Consider the following 27,525-nt stretch of genomic DNA (forward strand, 5'->3'; position numbering starts at 1 on the left):
CTGAGTGGCGCAAATAGATGTGGAGCCTTCTTGGAACTGCTGAAAGGACTGTGTTGTAGACTGGAGATAGGTAATGTCGTATCTCTCCCCCTCTGTTGAGGGAGGGCTGGTCAATGTTGACATAGATGGCCTCTTGGACCCCTCTTTCAAACCAGCGGTCCTCTCTGTCCAAAATGTGGACATTGCTTCCAAAGAGTGGCCTTGTCTTCTAAATGCAGATGGACAGCTGAATCTTGTCCTGATAGGTTTGTTCTCCTATGTTGTGCCATGCATTTATAAAGTGGCTGTTTTGTTTCCCCAAAGTATAGAGCTGCACATTTCTCAATGCGTTTTACTGCATTTACTATGCATATTTATTTATTTATCAAACTTTATTTGTCCTATCAAAATATTATCCCACCAGGTATTCCTTCTTTCTGACATAGTTCTGTTTTTTTTTCCTTTTGCTTATTTTTGAGCTTCAAAATAGTTTTATGAGCGTGCCTTGCAAACCAATTATCGTTAGTAGTTTTGGGCCATATTGCTTTGAAAACTGTTATGATCAGAAGTAAACATTTCCACCACCTGGCTGGAAATATATGTGGTATAAATAAATTATACCAACTGGAAAACTCCCTGTGGTGGGAGAAGGAGGGAGGGAGATGTTTTGGATTTATTGAACTAGCAAGCAAAACAGACGCACTCGTGAAGGCCTCAGCGTGTGTGTTTTGAGTGTTTATTACAGTGGTTACAAAACAGAAGTATTGACATTTAAAAATAAATGATGCTAGCTTTCAAAGGTGTTCTTCTGCAAAAAAAAAATACAAAAGTTTCAGCAACTTGGAGATGACTAACATACCTACTGTATGTAATGGGATTTTCAAAGCTTGGGGTAGAGAATGAATTTTGACCGCAATCAATCAATCCTAAAGGAAATCAACCCTGATTGTCCTTTGGAAGAACAAGATCTAGAAACTGAAGCTCAAATGCCTTGGTAAGGTCACACTTGGAATACTGCATTCAGTTTTGGTCACCACGATGTAGAAAAGATGTGGAGACTCTAGAAAGAGTGCAGAGAAGAGCAACAAAGATGATTAGGGGACTGGAGACTGAAACATATGAAGAACGGTTGCAGGAACTGGGTATGTCTTAGTTTAATGAAAAGAAGGACCAAGGGAGACATGATAGCAGTCTTCCAATATCTCAGGGGTTGCCACAAAGAAGAGGGAGTCAAACTATTCTCCAAAGCATCTGAGGGTAGAACGAGAAGCAATGGGTGGAAACTGATCAAGGAGAGAAGCAACTTAGAACTGAGTCCTTGGGAGAAGGGCGGCATATAAATCTAATAAAACCTAAACCTAAACCTAACTTCCTGGCAGTTCAAAGAATTAATCAGTGGAACAGAAATTGCCTCCAGAAGTTGTGAATGCCCCAACACTGAAAGTCTTTAAGCAAATGTTGGATAGCCATTTGTCTGAAACGGTGTAGGGTTTCCTGCCTAAGCAGGGGGTTGGACTAGAAGACCTCCAAGATCCCTTACAACTCTGCTATTGTATTATTGTAATACATTGGGCACCAAAGGAAAAAAGAGGAGTTATTGGAGAAGACCCTGATGTTGGGAAAGATAGATGGCTACCCAGTGGTGAGCTGCAACCAGTTTAACAACCGGGTTCACTGATCGCTCCCCCCCGCCCCCAATGTAAGTAGGACAGCGGAGGCACAGAAATCAGCTGTGCTACGTGAATCAGCTGAGCCAGAAAGAAGGAAATATAGGACAGGATAGGGTGGATGCGGGTGGGCTGGACCAGCTGATCATCGGAACCACCTTTTTGCCTGAAGCTCCAGTTGTTGCAAAATGCAGCATCCCGCTTGGTTTTGTGTAGACCTTGGTGTGCATGTGTATCACTTCCCCTGCGGGGACTGCACCAGTTGCCGATTTGCTTCCGGGTGCAATTCAAGGTGCTGGTTGTCACCTTTGTCACTGACATTCAACCAAGATCCAGTTAGATCCAACTAGAGTGAAGGAGAAATTTCTTGACAGTGAAAACCATGAATCAGTGGAATGGCTTCAGAGGTTGGAGTGCTCCATCAATTGGAGGCTTTCAAGAAGAGACTGGAGAATCATTTGTCCAGAATGGTATAGGGTCTTCGATTTGAGCAGTGGGCTTGGAGTAGAAGTCTCCCCCAACTCTGTTATTGTGTATTCTAGGACATAGAATTACGCTACCATTTGCCTGAAGGCTAGCGGCCTTGAGAGAAATATTCTGCAGGAATTGATCTGGTCTTCTTTCAAAGCCAACACCACATCTTGGGACAGCCTATTCCATAATCTGGGGCACTGATGACCTCCAAGCTCAAAGATCACCAAGGACCCACAGTTGGTGACATAGGGTAGAGTAGAATAAGAAGTAGAGAATACAATAGAATAGAATAAATAGAGAGTAGAATAAATAGGAATAGAGTAGAGTAGAACAGAACAGAATAGAATAAGAAGTAGAGAATAGAACAGAATAGGAATAGAGTAGTGTAGAACAGAACAGAACAAGAAGTAGAGAATAGAATAGGAATAGAGTAGAGTAGAATAGAGTAGAACAGAACAGAATAAGAAGTAGAGAATACAATAGAAAAGAATAAATAGAGAATAGAATACAATAGGAATACAGTAGAACAGAACAGAATAGAATAAGAATAGAATAGGAATAGAGTAGAACAGAACAGAACAGAACAGAACAGAATAAGAAGTAGAGAATACAATAGAATAGAATAGAATAGAATAAATAGAAAATAGAATACAATAGGAATAAAGTAGAACAGAACAGAATAGAATAAGAAGTAGAGAATAGAATAGAATAGGAATAGAGTAGTGTAGAACAGAACAGAACAAGAAGTAGAGAATAGAATAGGAATAGAGTAGAGCAGAACAGAACAGAATAAGAAGTAGAGAATAGAACAGAATAGGAATAGAGTAGTGTAGAACAGAACAGAACAGAATAGAATAAGTAGAGAATACAATAGAATAGAGAATAGAATACAATAGGAATAGAGTAGAGTAGAACAGAACAGAATAGAATAAGAAGTAGAGAATAGAATAGAATAGGAATAGAGTAGTGTAGAACAGAACAGAACAAGAAGTAGAGAATAGAATAGGAATAGAGTAGAGTAGAGCAGAACAGAACAGAACAGAACAGAATAAGAAGTAGAGAATACAATAGAATAGAATAAATAGAGAATAGAATACAATAGGAATAGAGTAGAACAGAACAGAACAGAATAGAATAAGAAGTAGAGAATAGAATAGAATAGGAATAGAGTAGTGTAGAACAGAACAGAACAGAACAGAACAAGAAGTAGAGAATAGAATAGGAATAGAGTAGAGTAGAACAGAACAGAATAAGAAATAGAGAATAGAACAGAATAAGAAATAGAGAATAGAACAGAATAAGTAGAGAATAGAATAGAATAGAACAGAATAGAATTCTTTATTGGCCAAGTGTGATTGGACACAGAAGGAATTTGTTTTTATTACCTATGCTCTCAGTGTACATAAAAAGACAAGATACATTCATCAAGAATCATAAGGTACAACACTTAATGTTAGTCATAGGGTACAAACAAACAATCAGGAAACAATCAATATCAATATATAATCATAAGGATATATGTCACCCCCCCAAAATCCTATGCACTTAAAAACTTTTTCTAGACAGCTGGATTTGTTGGCCTCTAGTTTTGCTACTGTGGGAAATGAGAACGATTGCTTCCTGTTCACAATATCTTTGCCATGTATTGCCAGTGTTTTCACCCTAGACATCAATCAGATCTCATCTAAGCAAGTTTTCTCTAAGCTAAAGAGCCCCCCACTGTTACATCCTCTCCTCCTACAGAAGATGCCCAAGATGGAGAAGGATCTGAATCACTGCCTCCACCTCCACATTTCCCATCTGGAGGAGAGAAGGAGGGAAATGTATCCACTTTTTATTTATGTTCCTGAACTTCAAAGGAAGAAGTGAAAAACGCTATTTTTATTAGCCCGCATGGCGTCTAAAATGTACTACCTAAGGAGAATGGATATAAGGTACTGAGAAATTCTTTTGCGGAAGATTAGGACCGGTACTGAACTTTACAAAAATTCAATTTAACAAAATGAAATTCAATGGTGAGAAAAGTAAGGATTTACAGATAGGCAAGGAAAACCAAATGTACAGGTAAAGATTCCTCTCACATATACGTGCTAGTCGTTCCCGACTGTAGGGGGCGGTGCCCATCTCTGTTTCAAAGCCGAAGAGCCAGCACTGTCCAAAGACGTCTCCGTGGTCATGTGGCCGGCATGACTAAATGCCGAAGGCCCACGGAACGCTGTTACCTTCCCACCAAAGGTGGTTCCTGTTTTTCTACTTGCATTTTTACATGCTTTTGAACTGCCAGGTTGGCAGAAGCTGGGACAAGTAACGGGAGCTCACTCCGTTACGTGGTGCTAGGGATTCAAACCGCCGACGTTTTGATCGACAGGTTCAGCGTCTTAGCCACTGAGCCACCGCATCTTTTTAATGTACAGGTATAGATTAGGTGAAACCTGGCTCAATAGCAGTAACAGTGAGAGAGATCTTGGAGTCCTAGTAGACAATGCAAAACAATGCAATCGTAGGTTGCGTTAACCGAAGGATAGAATCAAGATCACGTGAAGTATTACTACCGGTTTATAAAGCTTTAGTATAAGACCACAGTTAGAATGCTGCATCCAGTTTTGGTCACCACATTATAAAAAAAGATGTTGAGACTCCAGGAAGAGTTCAGAGAAGAGCAACAAAAATGATTAGGGGACTGGAGGCTAAAACATATGAAAAATGGTTGCAGGAATTGGGTACGTCTACTCTAGTGAAAGTGAAAGGGATGCAGTGGCTCAGTGGCTAAGAGGCTGAGCTTGTCAATCAGAAAAGTCGGCAGTTCAGTGGTTCGAATCCCTAGCACCGCGTAACAGAATGAGCTCCCGTTACTTGTCCCAGCTTCTGCTAACCTAGTAGTTCGAAAGCATGTAAAAATGCAAGTAGAAAAATAGGGACCACCTTTGGTGGGAAGGTAACAGCATTCAATGCACTTTCAGTGTTTAGTCATGCTGGCCACATGACCAAGGAGACATCTTCGGACAGCTCTGGCTCTTCGGCTTTGAAAGGGAGATGAGCACCGCCCCCTAGAGTCGGGAACGACTAGCACATATGTGCAAGGGGAACCTTTACCTTTACTTTTTTTAGTCTAATGGAAAGAAGGGTGATATGATAGCAGTATTCTAGGATTTGAGGGGCTGCCACAAAATAGTGAGTCAATTAAACAATTAATCAGTGGAATGGCTGGCCTCTAGAAGTTGTGAATGTTCCAACACTGAAGGTTTTCAAGAAGAGACCGAACAGACATTTGTCTGAAATGGAATAGGGTCTCCTGCTTGAGCAGGGTGTTGGACTAGAAGACCTCTAAAGTCTCTTATGAGTTATTCTGTATTCATACTTTAGAGATGAAACACATTCTTGTAAAGAAAAAAAATGTATCAGGAGCTATCTATCTATAAAAAAAGACATTCGAAATGTTAGGGACACAGACATTTGAGTCAAATTCTGCTGCTGACACAACTTGTGGGCCTCCTACGTGGTAGTCGAATGAGTAGATCAGTTGCCATCCTTTACTTCTCCACGGTGTCTTGGAAAGTATCCATGGCCTGGAGGAAAATATGCTCAATAAACTTTTGGTTTGGCTTCAGTGACACAGAAAAGAAGAGGGACGATTCAGGCTCAACATAACAATCTGAGATTTCTCTTGGCTATGCAAATACCGATGTTTCTGTTGTGGATACATATTATCTAAGTGAGGGATGCAGTGGCTCAGTGGCTAAGACTCTGAGCTTTTTTTATCAGAAAAGTCGGCAGTTCGGCCGTTTGAATCCCTAGCGCCACGTAACAGAGTGAGCTCCCGTTACTTGTCCCAGTTTCTGCCAACCTAGCAGTTCAAAAGCACGTAAAAATGCAAGTAGAAAAATAGGGACCACCTTTGGTGGGAAAGTAGCAGCATTCTGTGCACCTTTGGTGTTTACTCCTGCCGGCCACATGACTATGGAGACGTCTTTGGACAGCACTGGCTCTTCGGCTTTGAAATGGAGATGAACACTGCCCTCTAGAGTCGGGAACAACTAGCACAAATGTGCGAGACGAATCTTTACCTTTATCTTTATTATCTGAGTGAAGTATCTCCTCTTGGAAAGAGTGATGGCCTTGTCTGAACTTGAAGTGTAATGGCCATTTTTTCCCCAAAATTAGACCTAAAAACATTTTGGTTCATTGTCTGATTGGATGCAATTTGCCACCCAAACATTTGTTGTTGTTCAGTTTCTAAGTCATGTTTAACTCAGCATGCCAACGCCCCTGTTCTTTACTGCCTCCCAGAGTTTTCCTAAATTCATGTTCAAAGTGCTGATGACTCTATCTAAACATCTCATCCACTGTCATCCTCTTCTCTTTTTGCCTTCCGTCTTTCCTAACATCGGGTTCTTCTCCATCAACTCCTCTCTTCTCATTTGGTGGCCAAAATATTTGAGACTCAACTTCAGGATCTGCCCTTCCAAAAGACAGCCAGGGTTGATTTCCTTTAGGATCGACTGATTGGATCTCCTTGCAGTTCAAGGCATTCTTCTCCAGCATCACTATTCGAAAACTCACCCAAGTATAAAAGGTAAAAGTTCCTCCGCACATGAGTGCTAATTGTTTCCAGCTCTAGGGGGCACTGCTCATCTCTGTTTCAAAGCCGAAGAGCCAGCATTGTCCGAAGACGTCTCCATGGTCATGTGGCCGTCATGACTAAATGCCAAAGGCGCATGGAACGCTTTTCCCTTCCCACCAAAGGTGGTTCCTATTTTTCTACTTGCATTTTTTACATGCTGTGGAACTGCTAGGTTGGCAGAAGCTGGCACAAGTAATGGGAGCTCACTCCTTTACTCAGCGCTAGGGATTCAAACTGTTGAACTGCTGACCTTCTGATCGACAAGCTCAGCATCTTAGCCACCCAGCCACCATGTCCCACCACCCAAGTATAGAATTGTCCAAATAGACAATTGCAATGTTAGTTTAATGTTTTGAGGCTGCCAGAAGAGCAAGAATCATAACTTTGAGGAGGAAGAGGGGAAGGGAGAGGGGGAGGGGGAGGGGGAAGAGGATGAGGAGATAGTTTAATGGTCTTCTAGACAGGAATCACATTCATATTTTTTTTTAGCTCATTTCCAAATGTAGACTTAATTGCTAGAGAAGAAAGTCTCCCACTTTTTTGAGGGCAGTCTTAATGTTTACCTCCAAGTCATTCCTGGACACTTTCCCTGTTTATGTGATTCAGCCAACCATTTTGTTGGTTTTTTTAAAAAATGACACTTCAGCTGCTCTGTTTTTATTTTTATTTTCTATTCGTGTTTTTTTTATTGTTTTGATCTATTTGATGGTAAGCTGCCCAGAATCACTTATGTGAAATTGGGTCGATATATAAATCAAACAAACAAGCGAAGCAAATTCCCTATTTTCACCTTAAAAACTGAACTGGTATTCAAGCTAGTATAGCTGACTTAGAAAATTGTCTCCGTGGGGCATATAGAGTTGATCTATATGATCCCCTTTTGTGACCTTCTGACAAGCAAAATCAAGAGGGAAGCCACATTCGCTTAACAACCGGGTTACTAATTGAACAACTGTAGTGATTTGCTTAACTGTGGCAAGAAAGGTTGTAAAATCAGACAAAATTGTAGGAGAGGACCAGGCTGAGGGTGGGAGTCAAACATGTAATCAGTCTTGAATCCTTTTGTGCTCACAAGAGATCCAAGTCCAACCCACCAAGAATTCAATTGATGCTTATCTACCGCCAATTTGCTTTAACTGTTAGTAGTTCAGGTTCTTGTAGAGCAGTGTTTCTCAACCTTGGCCACTTGAAGATGTCTGGACTTCAACTCCCAGAATTCCACAGCCAGCATTAGCTGGCTGGGGAATTCTGGGAGTTGAAGTCCAAACATCTTCAAGTAGCCAAGGTTGAGAAACACTGTTGTAGAGAGTTTCAGCCAGTGGTGCAATTCAGCTGGTTCTATCCAGTTCGGGCAAACTGGTCGGGGTGGTGACAGGAGGCTCCGCCCACCCGCCTGGAGATCATCATGTCCCATTTTTGACACTCTGCACATGCGCGTAGGTGGCGCGTGCTCACATTTGTGAACCGGTAGCGAAGATAAGTTGATTTCACCCCTGGTTTCAGCTTGTAATAAATCTTTAGATTCATTCAAACTGCCCAGATCATCTGATTTCCCTGGTGCTTGGAAAAAAAACACACAAAACAACTGTGTTAGGATATTGAATTTAGAATTTACAGTGTACAATAGACCAGAACACACAGTTGTAATTGATTAGTTGGAGCAGAGATGGGGAAACTATGGGCCCTATATGACTTGTGGACTTCAACTCCCAGAATTCCTTAGCCAGCATTGTTGGCTCAGGAATTCTGGGAGTTGAAGTCCAAAAGGGCCCTGGTTCCCCACCCCTAAGTTAGAGAGTGCTGACTCATGCTTGATGAAATCTATGCTATGATTGGTTGCCGTGGGTTTAAAGGGGGAGTTTCCCTTTTCCCCGCCTTTTTTCTTCTACCTGTATACTGTATACTGTTTAATTTACCCCATGATCTTCCTGAGTATCTTGTGTTGTTACTTTCAGGATGATAACACAAGTTTATTTTAGTGTCTCCAATTTCATCTGCGCAATTCCATGACAAACCGTCCTGCATAGCAACGGAAATGTTAGGCTCCATTGTGATCGTAAATCAAGGATCACCTATAGCAGCAAATCCACCAGATTTATCTCAAGGGCAGTCCAAATCTATACAAAGATATAATCAAACTCACTAGCAGATACAACGGTCCAATATAAGAATGAGTGTCTAGTTATAACATGGCTATAAGGTTTCCCTATATCTGGAATCTGATGATTTCCAACTTCGGAATCCACTGAATCATTGAATCCACTGAATCCGGAAACTAAGGGTCATTCTTGATATGACTGCCTGGAATGAAAAATAGGATCTTGTACCCCATCGGCGAGATTGAAAAACTGCGAATATTTGAAGAAGTGGGATTTGAGCATAGGTAGTCCTTGACTTATGGCCACTGCTGAGTTCAAAATTTGGGCTGCTAAGTGAGACTGTTCAATGAATCTGCCCGATTTTGCCACCTTCCTTGCCACCGTTGTTAAGTGAACCCCAGCAGTTGTTCAGTTAGTAACAGGGTTGTTAAGTGGATCTGGAGGCCACATTGATTTCGCTTGTCAACAAGGTGGCAAAAGGATACTGCCACCGTCATAAATATGAGTCACTTGCCAAGTGTCTGAATTTCCATCACATGGGGATGTTGCAACAACCATAAGTACGAAAAACACAGTTTTTTCAGTGCTGTTGTAACGTTGGTCACTAAATGAATGGTTGTAAGTCGAGGATTACCTGTGCTATGTTCATTCTTCTTGCCATTTTTGTCCTCCTATTCTCCTAATTGAATCTGTTGGTCTTGTTCATTAAAAAAAATCATTATTTCATGCCCTCTCTTTGCTTCAGGCTCTAACAGGGAAATCATGTTTTAATGGAAAGCTTTATAATTGATTGGTTACTTGCCATCAGTGTAGGTAGATTTTCTCCATGATAATCTGGGTAAAATTAAATAAAAATCTATTTAAAAAGTAATTTGTTTTTTATGTGCCAAGGCATTTTCACTTCTCCCGTCTGCGTGCCTCAGTTTCTCCCCTGTCCTATTTCATACAAGAGCCTCATATTTTTGACCCACATGTAATAGTTTATATCAGTTTATTACCGTGTTTCCCCGAAAATAAGACAGGACCTTATTTTCTTTTGACCCCCAAAATAAGTTTTTGGCCTTATTTTGGGGGAGGTCTTATTATTTTTGAGGTGCAGAAGGCGAGGAGTGTGGTCACCTCCTGGCTGCTGCTGTGCTGCAATATTTTTGGGGAGGGCTTATTTTAGCACATGCGCTCAACCCCCCCAAATTGGGCTTATAATCCAGGGAGGTCTTATTTTTGGGGAAACAGGGTCCTCTTTTCCTGAATTTATTTGGAAGTCGTCCCCCGCGGTCACTTCAGAATAGTGGCAATGATTGCATTTATCTTTCTGCTTTTGGGGGGTGACTTCCAACCTCAAGACAAAACGCATACATAAAGCATGAGCATGAAATTCATGCAATTACCATAAAAATTATTATCAGTGTAATTAAAATCAGAAGAGCCACAGGGAAAATTAGTCCCATTCTGGAATGCAATGTTTCTGGCTGTGCAAAATCCCATAGTATTTCTTCTCTGAATATTTTTTTTTTGGTGGGGAGGGGGGTTCATGACTTTCTCATTTGACATTCTGCGGTCCTTGCAAAATCCTTTTCTATTTTCCAAGGTTCCAAGGGGAGCTCGTAACATTATCCAAGAGAGTATAAATTCCGTTTCACATTTTCCGTGGGGTTATTTTTAATCAGTATCGCCATCGATAAAAATGATTTGCGTTATTTGTCTGGGCCTGGATGTCTTATTGGCTGCACGGTTAATCAGCAAATTTGTATTGTCTCCAAACAGATAATGGAATTGGGTCTTCGGCCAAAGATCTCTACTGATGGAGATTAGTAGGAAATACTCTTAAATTAATTTCCTACAACTGGAAAATGAAGCCATTTCAACCCTAGAGGGAGAGTAGGAAGGGTAAAAGGAGAATTGAAGAAAGGCTTAGGATAAATGAAGGGTTTGTGCCAGGTGCAAAGAATCCAAACCAAACATTAAGCTCCAAATGAACTGATTTATTTATTTATCCTAAACTCAGGGGTGGTATTCACTTACTTTCCCTATGGTTTGCAAATGTGAGCGCACACACGGATGTTTGCTTCGCTCGCCTGCACCTTGTCCATGCATGAGTGCGGCCTTCCGCGCATGCATTTTGCTCACACATGTGCCTTCCACGCATGCGCCCGGACTAAAGAAATGTGCCTAAATAGGACGCCATAGAGCCGGGGCGCCTAGGCAGGCCCACCACTAACAGTTCGGGCGAATCGGTCCGAACCGGCTGAATATGACCTTTGCCTATACTCAAGAATCTAGTTAACAAATGGTCAGCATTAAATTGGCACTGTGGGTAGTCCTCAACTTAAAATAGTTCATTTAGTGACTGTTCAAATTTATAGCGGCACTGAAAAGAGCGACTTGTGATGTTTTTCACACTTACGGCCATTTTAGCACCCCCATGGTCATGCGATCAATATTCAAACACTTGGTAACTGATTTCCATTCCTCACCATCCAGTCAGAGTTGAAGTAGCTTCTTGGGTGAGAAGCAAAATGCCTTCAAAGAAAACCCAGAAAGTCCGGTTGCCTCTTGAAAAAAGCACCTTTGGGACAAGCAGGACCTGAATGACTGAGAATCTCCATAGACAACTAACTCATACTTGTAACGGTTATAGGGTCCTCGGTCATGTAATTCCCCTTTTGTGATCTTCTGACAAGCAAGGCCAATGCGGAAGACAGATTCACTTAACAAGCGTGTTACTAATGTGTTGTGGCCCAGCAGGAGCCGTTGGAGCTGCAAACAGACTCCAACAGCGAGGGGCCTTATGAGTCGGCTCTGGAAGAGGTGGAGGACCCTGGACAGGGTTCTGACTCCGAGCAGGGCGCAGAGAGGCTGGTTGGCCACCAGGAGGTGCCTGAAGCATGGAGCAGCAGTGAGAGCCAAAGAGAGTGTGCTCATGACGCCAGGCCTTGGAGTAGTGACGAGGAGACAAGGGAGGTGGTCCTGGATGCCCGGCAATGCCGGGCAGATCGACAGAGAGAACAGCTACGCAGTTGCAAAAGATAATTGGATCCAGCTGGTTGTAATTAGGCTCCTCTCAAGATTGTATTTAAGGAGGGACTCGGGGAGGAGTCTGATTTGCAGGATTCAACTTCATTCTTAATGCTGGAGAAGCTGTTATCTGTCTCTGTCGAAGTCTGAGTTGTGCCAAGGTTCTTATCTGTTTGTTGTGCTTGGCTTTGAACCACCAAGGTTTATGTTTCCTGTTAATAAAGTGCTGTGCAATTCCAGTTAAGCTTGTCTCGGCATTCGTTACTGGACGGAGGAGGGGGTCAGAACACTAATGTAACATCTGTAGTGATTCCCTTAACAGCAGTGGCAAGAAAAGTCGTAAAATGGAGAAAGCTTAACAAATGTTTCACTTCAGAACAGAAATGTTGGGCTCAGTTGCGATCGTAAGTTGAGGACTATCTTGTATTTAAGATTTAATGGAATTCAAGATGGTTTGGATTGAGGCTGTTTGTGGGAATGTGGTGATTCCAGACTAATATCTCTCTTGACTCCACCCCCAAGATTTTCCTTTTTCTTTCTCATACAGTTTGGTTCTCGCTTCCCTAAGATTGCTCTCCTGGATTTTCTCCCTTTTCAGCTGCCAAGAACCCACCCACAAATCTCTATGTGGATTCGGAGACCCCCAGCAGCCTTCGGGTTCACTGGACTCCTCCTGATGCGGCAGTTCAGCACTATAGGATCAGCTACAGTCCGGAACGGAGTCACAGCAAGCAGCAGGAAACGGTATGCAGAATGGTCACACAAGACCCAGTTCCCATCACATGGGTTCAATGTTCGGTATTTAGTGGAAGTAGGGATTTAGATGGAAAATATCCTTGGGCAAAATCAGGGAGATATTTAGCAATGAGAGCGATGTGTGACTTGGTTTGCTTGCTTAGTTGCTTGCTTGACTGATTCCCTCCTTCTCTCCTTCCTTCCTTCCTTCCTTCCTTCTTTCCTCCTTCCTTCCCATTTTCCCTCCATCCCTCCTTCCTTCTTTTCTTCCTCACTTTCACCCTCCCATCCTCCCTCTCTCCTTTCTAAAAATCTTCCTTCCTTCCTTCCTTCCTTCCTTCCTTCCTTCCTTCCTTCCTTCCTTCCTTCCTTCCTTCTTCCCTCCCTCCCTTCCAACCTTCCTCCCTCCCTCCCTTAAAAATCTTCCTCTCTCCCTCTCCTTCTCTTCTTCCCATCACTCTTTCCTTTCCCATTTCTCCTTCCTTCCCTCCCTCTCTCCCCTCCCTTCTTCACATCTGTGTTTCCTTCCTTCCCATCTCTCCTCCCTCCCTCCCCCTAAAAATCTTCCTCCCTCCCCTTGCATTCTTTCCATCATTCTTTCCTTCCTTCCCATTTCTCTTCCCCCCACCCTCTCTCCTCTTCCCTTCTTCTCATTTGTTATCTTGTTTTCCATTTCTCCTTCCTTCCTTCCTTCCCATTTTCCCTCCATTCCTCCTTCCTTCTTTCCTTTCCCACTTTCACCTTCCCATCCTCCCTCTCTCCCTTCTAAAAATCTTCCTTCCTCCCTCCCTCCCTCCCCTTCCCTTCTTCTCATCACTCTTTCCTTCCTTCTCATTTCTCCTTCCTTCCTTCATTTCCTCCCTCTTTCCCCCTCCCTTCTTCCGATCTCTGTTTCCTTCCCATCTCTCCTCCCTCCCTTCCCCCTAAAAATCTTTCTCCCTCCCCTTCCCATCCTTCCTTCCTTCCTTCCTTCCTTCCTTCCTTCCTTCCTTCCTTCCTTCCTTCTCATTTCTCATTTCTCATTTCTCATTTCTCATTTCTCATTTCTCATTTCTCTTTCCTTCCCTCCTCCCCCCTCTCTCCCCTCCCTTCTTCCCATCTGTTACATTGTTTTCCATTTCTCCTTCCTTCCTTCCTTCCTTCCTTCCTTCCTTCCTTCCTTCCTTCCTTCCTTCCTTCCTTCCTTCCTTCCTTCCTTCCTTCCTTCCTTCCTTCCATTTGTATAGCTCCCCGTCTCTTATGTATGACTCTGGGCAGTTTCCAATAATTAACACATCAATGAAAAGAACAAAATGCAAGTCAAAGAAGCCAGAATACATAAAAGCATGTTGAAACCACATTAAAACCATAGAACATTAGCGGAGTTACCAGAAACATCCACAGCACTCACCATAATCATTCAGTGACCGCTCTGCACCACAACTGGCTCATCAACCCAGATGGCAAAACCATGTCTTCATAGCTTTCTGTAAGGTGAATAGGATCGGGCCAGTCTAGCCTCTGTTGAATTTCTGGTTAGCAGAGGGATAGAATCAAGATCATATGAAGTGTTAATATCACTTTATAATGCCTTGGTAAAACCATGTTCAGCCTGTCCTCCAAAGTAACCGTCATGTATCACATTTTTCAGTGCCATTGTAACTTTGAACAATCACTAAAGAAATGGTAGTTAAGTATGAGTCTACCTGTATTAATGCATATTATCAGTTCAAAAGGAAATATAGCCTCCTTTCTACATTTGTAAGAAACAATATTATTATTGCAATGTGGAGACTCTAGAAAGAGTGCAGAGAAGAGCAACAGAGAAGATTAAGGGACTGGAGGCTAAAACATACGAAGAACGGTTGCAGGAACTGGGTATGTCTAGTTTAATGAAAAGGAGGACTAGGGGAGACATGATAGCAGTCTTCCAATATCTCAGGGGTTGCCACAAAGAAGAGGGAGTCGAACTATTCTCCAAGGCACCTGAGGGTAGAACAAGGAGCAATGGGTGGAAACTAACCAAGGAGAGAAGCAACTTAGAACTAAGAAGAAATTTCCTGACGATTAGAATAATTAATCAGTGGGAGAACTTGCCTCCAGAAATTGTGAATGCTCCAACACTGGAGACTTTTAAGAAGATGCTGGATAACCATTTGTCTGAAGTGGTATAAAGTTTCCTGCCTAAGCAGGGGGTTGGACTAGAAGACCTCCAAGGTCCCTTCCAACTCTCTTATTCTATTATCGTTTTTAAAGTGTCTTTTCCAAGGGACTTCCATTTTCTTTCCACCATGTATAACAAAGAAATAAACAGAGAGATACTGGTTCAAGGTCAAACACTAGATTTTATAACTGAAGAAAATTTTTAAAATATTTCTCTCCAATCTCATCTCTTACTGAGCTGACTTGATAGCATAATACATTTCAATCAAGGAGAATTGGATTCCAATTTTTGGATAACCGTTACCCTTGCTGGAGGATTATGGATCAGACACAGTGTCTTAACTAAACTATTTCACAAATTGTCTTGTGCCAGAAACAGGAGTACGGTTAGTTCCCTGATAAAATTGGATATACGAAGTCTTTGACTTGCAACCTTTTCATTTAGTGACAATTTGAAGTTACAAAGACACTGAAAATGGGGACTTACAACGCTCCTCCTACTTATGACTGTGATCCAAATTTGGGCATTTTTTAGCATGTATTTACAATGGCTGCAGTGTCCCAGGATTATGCAATTTTTTCTGTCCTTCCTAGCTGGCTTCCAACAAGCAAAGTCAATGGGGGTTTGTAAAACCATCGGATGATTCACTTAACAACTGCAGTGATTCACTTAACAACCATGGCAGTAAAGATGGTAGCAGCATAAATTTTTCTCCCAATTGCAGTCAGACATTGAGGACTAGCTGTGGTCCTCAAAGAATCCAAGGTCTGTTGGAACTTAGCAGGTGTTATTTACAATCATTATAACTGGAGTATTAATACATGCTTAAGGAAAAAAGTGACATTTCCAAGCGTCACCAGTTCTGTGGTGTCCTTGGTGCTCTCTGAACTTCGTGGTTTTCTTGCAGACCTTTCATTACCCAACTAAATAACATCATCAATGGGAATCCACTCCCTTCTAACACTGATGATGTTACCTAGTTGGGCAATGAAAGGTCTGCAAGAAAACAACCAAGTTCAGAGAGCATCAAAGATCCCACAGTTCCCCCCTCCTCCTCCTCTTCCTCCTCCTCCTGTCTCCGTTTCTTCTCCACTCCACAAACACCTCTCCCTTTTAGCACTGATGATGTTACCTTGATGGGTAATGAAAGGTCTGTAAGAAAACAACCAAGTTCAGAGAGCACCGAGTAGCCTACAGTTCTCCTCTTTCTCTTTTTCTCTTCTTCCTCCTCCTCTCCTCCTCCTCCTCAATTTCTTCTCTACTCGCCCAGGGGGGCATTCGCCCAGGTTCGCCTGGTGCGCCAGTTGCGACCCTACCTGAATCGGGAGGCTCTCACAACAGTCACTCGGGCCCTTGTGACCTCTAGGCTGGAATACTGCAATGTGCTCTACATGGGGCTGCCCTTGAAGAGCATCCGGCGACTTCAGCTAGTCCAGAATGCGGCCGTGCGAGTGATCGTGGGCGCACCACGGTTCGCCCACATAACACCGATCCTCCGTGAGCTGCGCTGGCTACCTGTTGATCTCCGGGTGCGCTTCAAGGTGCTATTAGTCACCCATAAAGCCCTACATGGCAGTGGATCTGGATACTTGAGAGACCGCCTTCTGCCAATTACCTCCCTGCGACCAATAAGATCCCATAGATTAGGCCTCCTCCGCATCCCATCGGCCAGCCAGTGTCGGCTGGCAACTACAAGGAGGAGGGCCTTCTCAGCAGTAGCCCCGACCCTTTGGAACGAGCTCCCCGTGGAGATTCGTACCCTCTCCACCGTCCAAGCCTTCCGCATAGCCTTGAAGAACTGGCTCGCCCGTCAGGCCTGGGGACAATGATAGTTACCCCTCCCGAATGATGAATGTATGTTGCCCATTATTTTATTATATGTTTCTATCTTAATGTCTGTATTCCCCCTTCCCGGTTTTGTGTGAGCCGCCCTGAGTCCCCTCAGGGAAAAGGGCGGCCTACAAATACTAATAAAACTCTAAACTCTAAACTCTACTCCACAAATCCCACTCCCTTTCATTACCCAACTAAATAACATCATCAGTGCTAGAAGGGAGTGGGATTTGCAGAGAGGAGGAGGAGGAAGGGGAGGAGGAGGATTGTGGGGTCCTTGGTGCTCTCGGAACTTGGTGGTTTTCTTGCAGACATTTCATTACCCAAATAGGTAATATCATCAGTGCTAAAAGGGAAGGGAGGGAGAGGGAGGAGGACTGTCCGGTTCTTGGTGCTCTGAGATTAGTAGTTTTCTTGCAGATGTTTCATTTTCACACTAGGTAAAGGCATCAATGCTAATTACAGGCAGTGCTCGACTTACGGCCACAAGTGAGGGCAGAATTTACATTTCTAAGTGAGACATTTGTTAAGTGTGCTTTGCCCATTTTGTGACTCTTCTTGCCACAGTTGTTAAGTGAATCACTGCAGTTGTTAAATTAGCAACATGGCTGTTAAGTGAATGCGGTTTCCCCATTGACGTTACTTGTCAGAAGGCTGCAAAAGTTGATTACAGGGACATTGCAACCAATTGTTGCAAATATGAACCAATAGTTAAGCATGTGAACGTAAGTCATTTGACCGTGGGGTTGCTGCAATGGTCATAAGTGGGGAAAATGTCACCTTTTTTTTAGTGCTGTTGTAACTGCAAATGGCCACTAAATGTTTGTAACTGGAGGACTACACTTGCCAAGCTCACAGAGCACCAAGGACTCCACAGTTCCATCCTGAGCTACAAATATTCTCTTCTATTAATATCAGCAGCTAACAATATAACAGGGTTGGAAGGGACCTTGGAGGTCTTCTAGTCCAACCCACTGCTCAAGCAGGAGACCCTATACCTGTGATGGTGAACCTATGGGGCATGTGTGCCACAGGTGGCACGCAGAGCCTTTTCTGTGGGCGCGCATGCCGTCGCCATCTGCTCTTCTGGTTTCAAGGTGGCGCAGTGGTTAAATGCAGCACTGCAGGCTACTGCTAGATCAGCAGTTCAGCGGTTCAAATCTCACTGGCTCAGGGTTGACTCAGCCTTCCATCCTTCCGAGGTGGGTAAAATGAGGACCCAGATTGTTGGGGGCAATATGCTGACTCTCTGTAAACCGCTTAGAGAGGCCTGAAAGGCCTATGAAGCGGTATATAAGTCTACTGCTATTGCTATTCATAGAGCCCTCTCTGTTGGCTTGTGCGCCGTTGCATTGTCAGCTGACTTCGCATGTGCCAGAGTGCCAGAAACCTGAAGACCAGCTGGCTGGCACACGCACGAGCACTGGCCACCTGGTCTTCGGCTTTCTGGCATGCACATGTTCCAGCAATATACTATTTCAGACAGTGGTGGGTTTCAAAAATTGTTCGAACCTACTTTGTGGGTGTGGCCTCCTTTGTGGGAGTGGCTTGCTGCCCATGTGACCGGATGGGAGTGGCTTGCCGCCCATGTGACCGGATATGAAGATGCCGACGACATTTGTCAGAACCACCTTAAATTACCTCGCACACAGCACTGGCATGCATAAGAATATGATGTAAACTTGTTTTTAAAAAGGCATCTTTGGTTTGCGTTAAAACAACTTCAACACACGCAATGTTCTGATTGCACCACAAACGCAGTAGTCATCCTTATCTTTCACAGAGGCACTGAGGTTTATAAATAGGAGCATGATAGAGTAGAATAATCCTATCCAAGGACCAGTGGTGGGTTTCAAAAATTTTTGGAACCTCTTCTGTAGGTGTGGCCTGCTTTCCGGGTCCACTGGTGGAACCTCTTCTAACCGGTTTGGTAGATTTGATGAATCGGTTCTACCGAATAGGTGCGAACTGGTAGGAACCCACCTCTGATTTCAGATAGATGGTTGTCCAGTCTCTTCTTAAAAATCACCAGTGATGAAGTACCAGAACTTCTGGAGGCAAGTCTTTCCACTGACTGAAGGCTCCTGGATTGAGGCTGAAAGGCGAAAGTGGAAGCAGTATGCTCCGTCCCATATTTGGGTAGACCAGGTTGCCCTGATAGATCGGTCTCACCAGAAAAAAAAAACCACTTTTATCTGTCCCCTGGTATAGCAGACAAGGCGAGGAGAACCCGTGGCTTAGAGGTTAATGCATCTACCTAGTTTTTAGTTTTAGTTTTATTAAACATTTATAGGCCGCCCTTTTCCCTGAGGGGACTCAGGGCGGCTTACAATAATAGGGGAGGGGAGTGCAGGACAAAACACAAAAAGAAAATGTGAGTAAAAATACCTAATATGTAAGTAGCCTGGGTTTGAATCCCAGAAGGGTATGGCTAGCTGACAACAGTTTAAATAGCTTGAGATAGATCTATACTAGTCTCTCTTTATTTCTTTGTCGGTAAATATAAATTCAACACAAAACTGTCAGGAAATTTCTCCTTAGTTCTAGATTGCTTTCTCTCCTTGAAAGCTTTGCATTTGTTGCTTCTTGTCCTGCCTTCAATTATTCAGTTGTTACACTAATTGTCCTCTTGGGTTTTAAAATCACATTGCCTTGCTAGGTTGTAAAAGGGTGACGTTCTCCTTTCCACAGATCACAATCTCCGGCAGGATCCAGTCCGTTGTTCTCCATTCTCTCCTGCCTGCCAGAGTTTATACGGTGACCGTAATTGCAGTCTACGCAGCGGGAGAGAGTGACCCCGTATCTGTCATTGGCCGGACAGGTGAGCCCATCCATCATTTGGGTTCTTTTCAGAGGTGGGATTCAGCCGGTTCGGAACTGGTTCAGGCGAATCGATAGTCGCAACCTGCAGGTGGACCTGCTCCGCCCACCCGCCTCGGCTCTATGTTGGATTTGGATTGGATTTATTACATTTATATGCCGCCCTTTTCCCCGAAGGGGACTCAGGGCGGCTCACAATTCAAGTCAGGGAAGGGGGTACAGACAGGGGATAAAAAAGACGAACATAACAATACACAATTTAAAAGCACACAACAGTCATACCATTCGAGGAGGGGGGCAAAAGCTCTTTAGCCCCAGGCCTGTCGGAACAGCCAGGTTTTAAGGGCTTTGCGGAAGGCCTGGAGGGTGGTGAGGGTTCGAATCTCCACGGGGAGCTCGTTCCAGAGGGTCGGAGCAGCCACAGAGAAGGCTCTCCTCCGGGTAGTCGCCAGTCGGCATTGGCCGGCGGATGGAATTCGGAGGAGGCCTAATCTGTGGGATCTAATCGGTCTATTGGAGGTAATTGGCGGTCTCTCAAGTACATATCATCCCATTTAGCCATGTTTTCTAACCCACACGCACGTGTGCAAGCCGTGCGTGTGAGCGACGCACATGCGCAGAAGGCGCGCACGCTCAAGTTTCAGTGCATGGTGAACCAGTGGTAAAATTACATGAAACACACCTCTGGTTCTTTTCCTTTGTGCCATCTCTTATTTCTTGTTTTCTCCTGAAGATTGATGCTCTTTGCTATAGACACGCCAATAATTGTGAGGGTCAGGAAATGATGGGGATTAGAGTGAAATAAGGTCATTTTTGGTTGGGCGAGATATATAGGTGTATATTTCAAACTCTCTCTCTCTAAACTTAAAATCATATTGCTAGTGGTCCTTGAGTTAGGATCCCAGCTAAGTGCAAAAATTCTGCTGTTAAGCAGTTGTCAAGTCAATAGGCCCTTCTGTGTGATGAGCAATTCATCTTCCAGTCTTCTTCCCTTAAAAAAGGCTTCAGATTATTGTTTTCCGGGGTGGGCTTCAACATTTTTAGCAAGGGGTTCTCTGCCCAGTTGCTCGGTGGGTGTGGCCATGGTGGGCGTGGCCTAGTTGGCCTCCTGCACTACAGTGGGGAGTCGTTTTTGCCTTCCCAGGCTCTAGAACCTTTCTGTGAGCCTCCGGGAGGACGGAAACAGCCTTCCCAGGCTCCGGGATCCCTCTGGAGGCTGGACTCGCTTCAAGGTGCTAGTCGTTACTTATAAAGCCCTACATGGCATCGGACCTGGGTACCTGAGAGACCGCCTCCTGCCAATTACCTCCCATAGACCGATCAGATCACACAGACTAGGCCTTCTCCGGATCCCATCTGCCAGCCAATGTCGGCTGGCGACTCCCCGGGGGAGAGCCTTCTCTGTCGCAGCTCCAGCCCTCTGGAACGAGCTCCCCGTGGAGATCCGGACGCTTACTACTCTCCCGGCATTCCGCAAAGCCACTAAGATGTGGCTGCTCCGGCAGGCTGGGGGGGCTGTTGAAATAGCCAGCCCCACTGTAACTATGAATGTTGTGTATTTTAAATTGTTGTTTGTCTGTTTGTTTATTTATCCCCTCCCTTTGTTTATTGTAAGCCGCCCGGAGTCCTTCGGGAGTGGGCGGCATACAAGACCAATAAAATGAAATGAAATGGGTCTTTCTGAACTTCTGGTAGGCCTGTTTTTCCCCCTCCCTGAGCTCCACACGCACCCTACCCTTACCTGCATCCAAAACAGGCCATGTGGGGACTCCTGGGAGGGGCGGGGTGGGATGGGCAGGGCCAGCCAGAAGTGGGATTAGGGGATTCTCTGAACTGCACAGAATTTTAGCAAGGGGTTCTCCTGAACCTCTGCAAACTCCTAGCAGCCCACCTCTGATTGTTTTCTATGTAACCTTCTACATCTATTGATGCAGTCCTTTGCAAAGTGGCACCATCAACATTGCTCTGGCCATTTGCACAACCTAAAACATTTTTGTAGCCCCAGCCAGCCATCACTGAAGTGATCTGAAGAATGTCCTCATTGCTGTTATTCTGGCACAAAACATCTGGATGATCTAGGGGGCATGCTATAATTTACTAGTGGTCCTTTGGCTGGTGGACAGATGGGACCTACGGCAGCTCAGGATTGAACTGTGGGGTCCTTGGTGTTCTCTGAGCTTGATTGTTTTCTTGCAGACATTTAATTACCTAATTAGTCAACATCATCAATGCAAATCCACTCCCTTCTAACACTGATGATGTTACCTAGTTGGGCAATGAAAGATCTGCAAGAAAACAAGCAAGTTCAGAGAGCATCAAAGATCCCACAGTTCCCTCCTCCTCCTCCTCCTCCTCCTCCTCCTCCTCCTCCTCCTCCTCCTCCTCCTCCTCCTCCTCCTCCTCCTCCTCCTCCTCTTCCTCTTCCTCCTCTTCCTCTGTCTCTGTTTCTTCTCCACTCCACAAACACCTCTCCCTTTTAGCACTGATGATGTTACCTTGATGGGTAGTGAAAGGTCTATAAGAAAACAACCAAGTTCAGAGAGCCCCGAGTAGCCTACAGTTCTCCTCTTCTTCCTCTTTTCCTCCTCTCCCTCCTCCTCTCTTCCTCCTCAATTTCTTCTCCACTCCACAAACCCCACTCCCTTCTAGCACTGATGATCCCACCTAGTTGGGTAATGAAAATTCTGCAAGAAAACAGCAAATCTTCTCTTCTGTTGGATTGCAAACTGTATTTAGATGTCTTCCTGCCCAAAATTATATAAAGATAGCAAAACATCCTCCTGTTATGGTATTGATTTGCAGATGTGATTGCAAATTGAGCAGTTGGATTTCAGCACAGTCTTTTGTTTTGCTTCTTATAGCTACTGTCTTGGCTCGATTGCCCACCATGAAAGAATCGCAATTCTTCAAAACAGAGGGTAAGATTTCACCGCGAGAACTTTCAATAGTTGTTGATTTTTGGCTGATGAACGATTGAAGGAACCAAGTATGTCTTGTCTAATGTAGAAAAGAATTAAGGGGGACATGATAAGTGTCCTCCAGTACTTGAGGGGCTGTCATTGAGAAGAAGGAGGGGGGGGGGGCAACCTATTCTCTGAAGTACCAGAGGGCGGGATAAGAAGTAACGGGTGGAAGATTATTAAGGAGAGATTCAAGTTAGAACTAAGGAGAAATTTCCTGACAGCGAGAACACTTAATCAGTGGAATGGCTTGCCTCAAGAAGTGGTGGGTGCTCCAACATTGGTGGTTTTCAAGAAGATAGTCATTTGTCCGGGATAATATAGAGCAGGGGTGTCAAACTCAATTTTATTGAGGGCTGCATCGGGGCTGTGGTTGACCTTGGGGGGAGGGGCGGGCAGGCGTGGCTGACTGGGTGGGTGTGGCTGACTTGGTGGGCATGGCCAACTTGATGCCACTCACTGGGCATGGCCGAATGTATGGGTGTGGCCAGCTTGATGCCACTTTCCAAAGTGCTGGCATGTTACCTCTTTGCGCTGGGTAGGCCAGAATGAAGCCGCATTGGGTAGACTAGTCCAAATCAGCATTGGGTAGACCAGGCTGAAGCCACATTGGGTAGACCAGGCCGAAGCCACATTGGGTAGACCAGGCCGAAGCCACATTGGGTAGACCAGGCTGAAGCCACATTGGGTAGACCAGGCTGAAGCCACATTGGGTAGACCAGGCCGAAGCCGCATTGGGTAGACCAGGCCAAAGCTACATTGGGTAGACCAGGCCAAAGCTACATTGGGTAGACCAGGCTGAAGCTGCATTGGGTAGACCAGGCCGAAGCCGCATTGGGTAGACCAGGCCGAAGCCGCATTGGGTAGACCAGGCTGAAGCCGCATTGGGTAGACCAGGCTGAAGCCGCATTGGGTAGACCAGGCTGAAGCCGCATTGGGAAGACCAGGCTGAAGCCGCATTGGGTAGACCAGGCCGAAGCCTCATTGGGTAGACCAGGCTGAAGCCGCATTCGGTAGACCAGGCCGAAGCCATATTGGGTAGACCAGGCTGAAGCAAAATGAACCGGGCCCTTACATTTTCCAGGACAGCCCCAGGGGCCAGATCTGACCACATCACAGGCCCTGATATAGAGAATCCTGCTTGAGCAGCGGTTTGGGCTAGAAGACCTCCAAGGTTCCTTTCAATCCTATTATTCTATTTTCTATTGTTGGCCACATTTACTTGAGAATTATGTCGAAGAATGAAGTTGTTCCTTTAAAAGTCCAGCATGAACTTTTTGATGGCTAGAATCGAAAAATTCTTTCTTCGGTATTTTCCTTCTGTCTCTCTCATTTGCCTGAAATCAGCACAATTTTCAATCAGTTCTTAAGCCCCAATTATTTCTTTTTCTCCAGCTCAACTCTAAGGTAAAACAAATGCAAATTCACATGCCGCGGAGTTATTACAGTGGTTACAATGGCCTGGCATTATTCAGTGGTGCATTTTTTATTCTTGCGCCTTTGGCAGAAGAGAAAACTATGGATGTGTTTCAAAACCCCTTTCAATTAAATCCATCCACCTCCTGGAAATTGTGCTATTAATGTAAGTGGAGGTTTCCATAAAGACTGGGAATGAAATATACCGGAGAGCTCATTTGAAGCAAATCTTCTGCAAACTGGGCTAGCTGTGTTAGGTAAGCTCCCTGTTGGGAGGGTGAGTACATTCAGAGAAGCGTTGTGAGAGTTGTGTTGGAGAACACACAAACCAGCATACAGAGACACTGCAGTTTAAGTAGGCTTTTACTTTCATGGAAATAGAGGTCTCAGAGTCCATCAAACAGTCCAAATCATACATGGATAAGACAGTCAGTTTGCTAGCAGTTGCAAAACTTACAATAGTTCACAGCACTTTCTTACAGCCAGCTTCCAAAACACTCAGATCAGATCAGCCCAGCATCTAACAAACAGAGCTAACAGTCATTCTGGCTCCCTCTTATGGCCGATTGAGGAAACAGCACCCAATCACATTTTACAGTATGATTTAAAGAAACAGGTATAGCATTGTTACATGATTTATATATTGCCAACCCAACCGTTAGATTATATTCCTAACAATCTATCTGTCCGCCTGTCTATCTATCTCTAAGTAAATTGTAAAATACTAATGGCTGGCGGGAGAATTGTGGGAGTTGAAGTCCACAAGTCTTGAAGCTGCCAAGTTTGACAAACCCTGTTCCGAATTGTGAGGACTACATGCAGCTAGTGCTTGATGTACGACCAACGTTGAGCTCAAAATTTCTGTTGCTAAGTGAGGTGTTAAGAGAGTTTTGCCCCATTTTGCAACCTTTCTTGCCATAATTGTTAAGTGAATCACTGTTTTGCCTTTGACTTCGCTTGTCAGAAGGTCGCAAAAGGAGGATCACATGATCCCAGAACATGGCAACCGTCATAAATACATGCCAGTTGCCAAGCATCTGAATTCTGATCATGTGACTACAGGAGTGCTGCAATGGTGAGAAACAGTCATATTACAGTCACTTTTTCATTATTAAAAAAAATCACTTTTTTCATTATATATGGCCTATGCATAATGCATTTGGCCCGCGGGCTGCCAGTTTGACACCCCTAGATAGAATCTCCTGCCTGAGCAGGGGATTTGACTAGAAGACCTCCAAGGTCCTGTGGGAAGTTATCACCTAGCCCTCTCCCAGAAAAAATGAAATATCCTAGGAAATATTGAAAAGGCAGAATATTTCTCTGGATGTGAATAGAAAGAAACATGTTTTAAGAGACAGAATAGTTGCCTGTAGCTTCCTGCCCATCCCCACTTTGTCAATGGGTCATTGAGAAGGCCAGGCTGGTCACTTTACATAATAAAGACTTCACCAGCAGCTACAGGAGGAAAGCATGATAATATTGGCCCTTTACTCAACTGGCCACATGGCATCTGAGAACTCATCCATACCTGGACTCAAAACACAGCCTAGAGAGTTGCTCCTGCATGGCCCCATGGGAGTCTGACAACCAATCAGAATACATTTCTTACACAGGAACAGGAAACAGAGAGATGGGATTGAACAGGTTATAAAAAGCCTAGCAAGCCCCTCCCTCAGCCCTTCTCTTCTTCTCCACCAACACTGAAGCATGTGATCACCTTTTCTGTTCAGGGCTCAAGCCATGTGGTTCTGTCCACCAATAAACCATCTTTCCAAGCAGCCTCCATGTCTCCAGTGTCTTTTTCCCCACTTGGAGCTGAACCCAGGACATTTCTTTCATCAGTCCCTTCCAATTCTGTTATTCTACCACTATGTTTGGAAAACATTGTTCTAATGCAGGGGTGTCCAAACGTGGGAACTTTAAGACTTTAAGACTTGTGGACTTCAACTCCCAGAATTCTCCAGCCAGCATGGCTGGCTGGAGAATTCTGGGAGTTGAGGTCCACAAGTCTTAAAAGTTCCTAAGTTTGGACATCCCTGCTCTAATGGGTCATGCATTGAATAAAAGAGTTGGGCTAACTGAGCTCCGAGATACCTCCCTGCTAGATGTTAAAGAAGTGAAATACTCTTTTGAAATGACAGCAGTGATGATATGCTTGAAGCAGACTCAATGTGGACTTCACAAACCGAAATATCCTCTTGAGCATTTGTTCTTTTTTTTTCAGAGCTTTCTCTGATTTTTTTCAAATAGATACCACATTTTCTGCCTTCGGGCCTAGCCTTTGGGTTGATGGAGAAGCCGTCAAAACCTGGCTTTGGTGGCAGGCCTGGGGGTGATGAGTTCCCCTCCCCTCTCGACATGTATGGCTGTGCGACTGTTGTCTACTTTTATTATTTGTATTTTGTCTTTTATGTTCCCCTTTTTCCCCCCCTTGAATTGTTTGCTGCCCTGAGTCCTCCCGGAGAAGGGCGGCATACAAATAATACAATACAATACAATACAATACAATACAATACAATACAATACAATACAAAATACAATACAATACAATACAATACAATACAATACAATACAATACTACAATACAATACAATACAATACAATACAATACAATACAATACAATACAATACAATACAATACAATACAATACAAACACAGGTAGCCTCCAACTCACCACCATTCTTCTAGCGAGCGTTCAAGTTACAACAGCACTAAAAAAAGGTTAACTTATGACCATTTTCTGATGTCAAGGGTCTGTGATAGGAAAATTCCAATGGGAAACAAAGACAACAACACAAGCAATAATTCTTACTTTAAGATCAGAAGTTTATTGTTCCTAATAATTTGAACATAAGAAATGAATAGATATAAAAGATATAATAGCCGTAATACACTTGTATAAATAAGTCATTGCAATGGGGTTCAATGACATATAACAGGTCCTACATGGACTGCTATAAATCAAAGGGCTCCGAGCTGATCTCGAACCCTAGCCTTTATACTTTTCTCCTAACCACATACATGCTTCACCGTGACCCGACAAATGCGCGCACGACAAAAGCACGCTGACGAAACCGCCGTGTGAAAACCGCGATGTCATCAATGTGCCCACAACAATGCGCCCACAACAGCGCGCCGACAGAAGCGTGGTTTAAGTTAAGGTAAGGGTTAGGTTCAGGGTTAGGTTCAGGGTTAGGTTTAGGGTTAGGTTTAGAGTTAGGTTTAAGGCTAGGATTAGGGTTAGGATTAGGGTTAGGTTTACGGCTAGGTTTAGGGTTAGGTTTAGGGTTAGGTTTAGAACTCGCGGTTATTATTTGTTCGTTGAAGACGCGCTTTTGTCGGCACGCTGTTGTCGGCGTGCTTCTGCGCTCATTCGTTGGCGCGATTTAGAACTCGCGGTTTTCTCACCGCGGTTTCGTCGGTCGCGATTTTGTCGAGCACGCATTTGTCGGTGAACCATGCTTCACAACTTTACTGTCACTTTCCGTAAACACCTGTGTGCATTACTTTCAGTTCCTCATTTCCAACAGTTTCATTCTTCCTGTTTTAAACATATCCATACAAGTGCATACTTTGAAAAAACATATTTCACAGTTAGCAATGGCTCGGCATGATTACAAATATTTCTGGTAAATTTTGAAACACCATCTTAGTTGAAAACTTTGGTTCGTATCTCTTTCTTCTGGGCCCTTCTATCAACCATAGGACTTGTTGAATCCAATAGATCAATAGGCTATGTTTCTTGATTCGCACATGTCCAAC

At 44.0% G+C, this 27,525-nt stretch overlaps 1 protein-coding gene across 1 annotated transcript in view; it reads left to right on the forward strand.

Annotated features, from left to right (window-relative positions):
* The window catches only part of COL20A1 (collagen type XX alpha 1 chain), a 204,453-nt gene that overhangs the window by 74,319 nt on the left and 102,609 nt on the right, over positions 1 to 27,525 (forward strand). Inside the window, exons 19-21 of the mRNA XM_087720870.1 lie at positions 12,454 to 12,599; positions 19,258 to 19,387; positions 22,248 to 22,304. Coding sequence (XP_087576996.1) covers positions 12,454 to 12,599; positions 19,258 to 19,387; positions 22,248 to 22,304 — 333 coding nt within the window. The remainder of the gene's footprint in view (positions 1 to 12,453; positions 12,600 to 19,257; positions 19,388 to 22,247; positions 22,305 to 27,525) is intronic.

Source organism: Thamnophis sirtalis, unplaced genomic scaffold (genome assembly GCF_051295495.1).
Source record: "Thamnophis sirtalis isolate CommonGarterSnake01/CBP01778 unplaced genomic scaffold, rThaSir2_p1.2 scaffold_7, whole genome shotgun sequence".
Taxonomy (NCBI): Eukaryota; Metazoa; Chordata; class Lepidosauria; order Squamata; family Natricidae; genus Thamnophis; species Thamnophis sirtalis.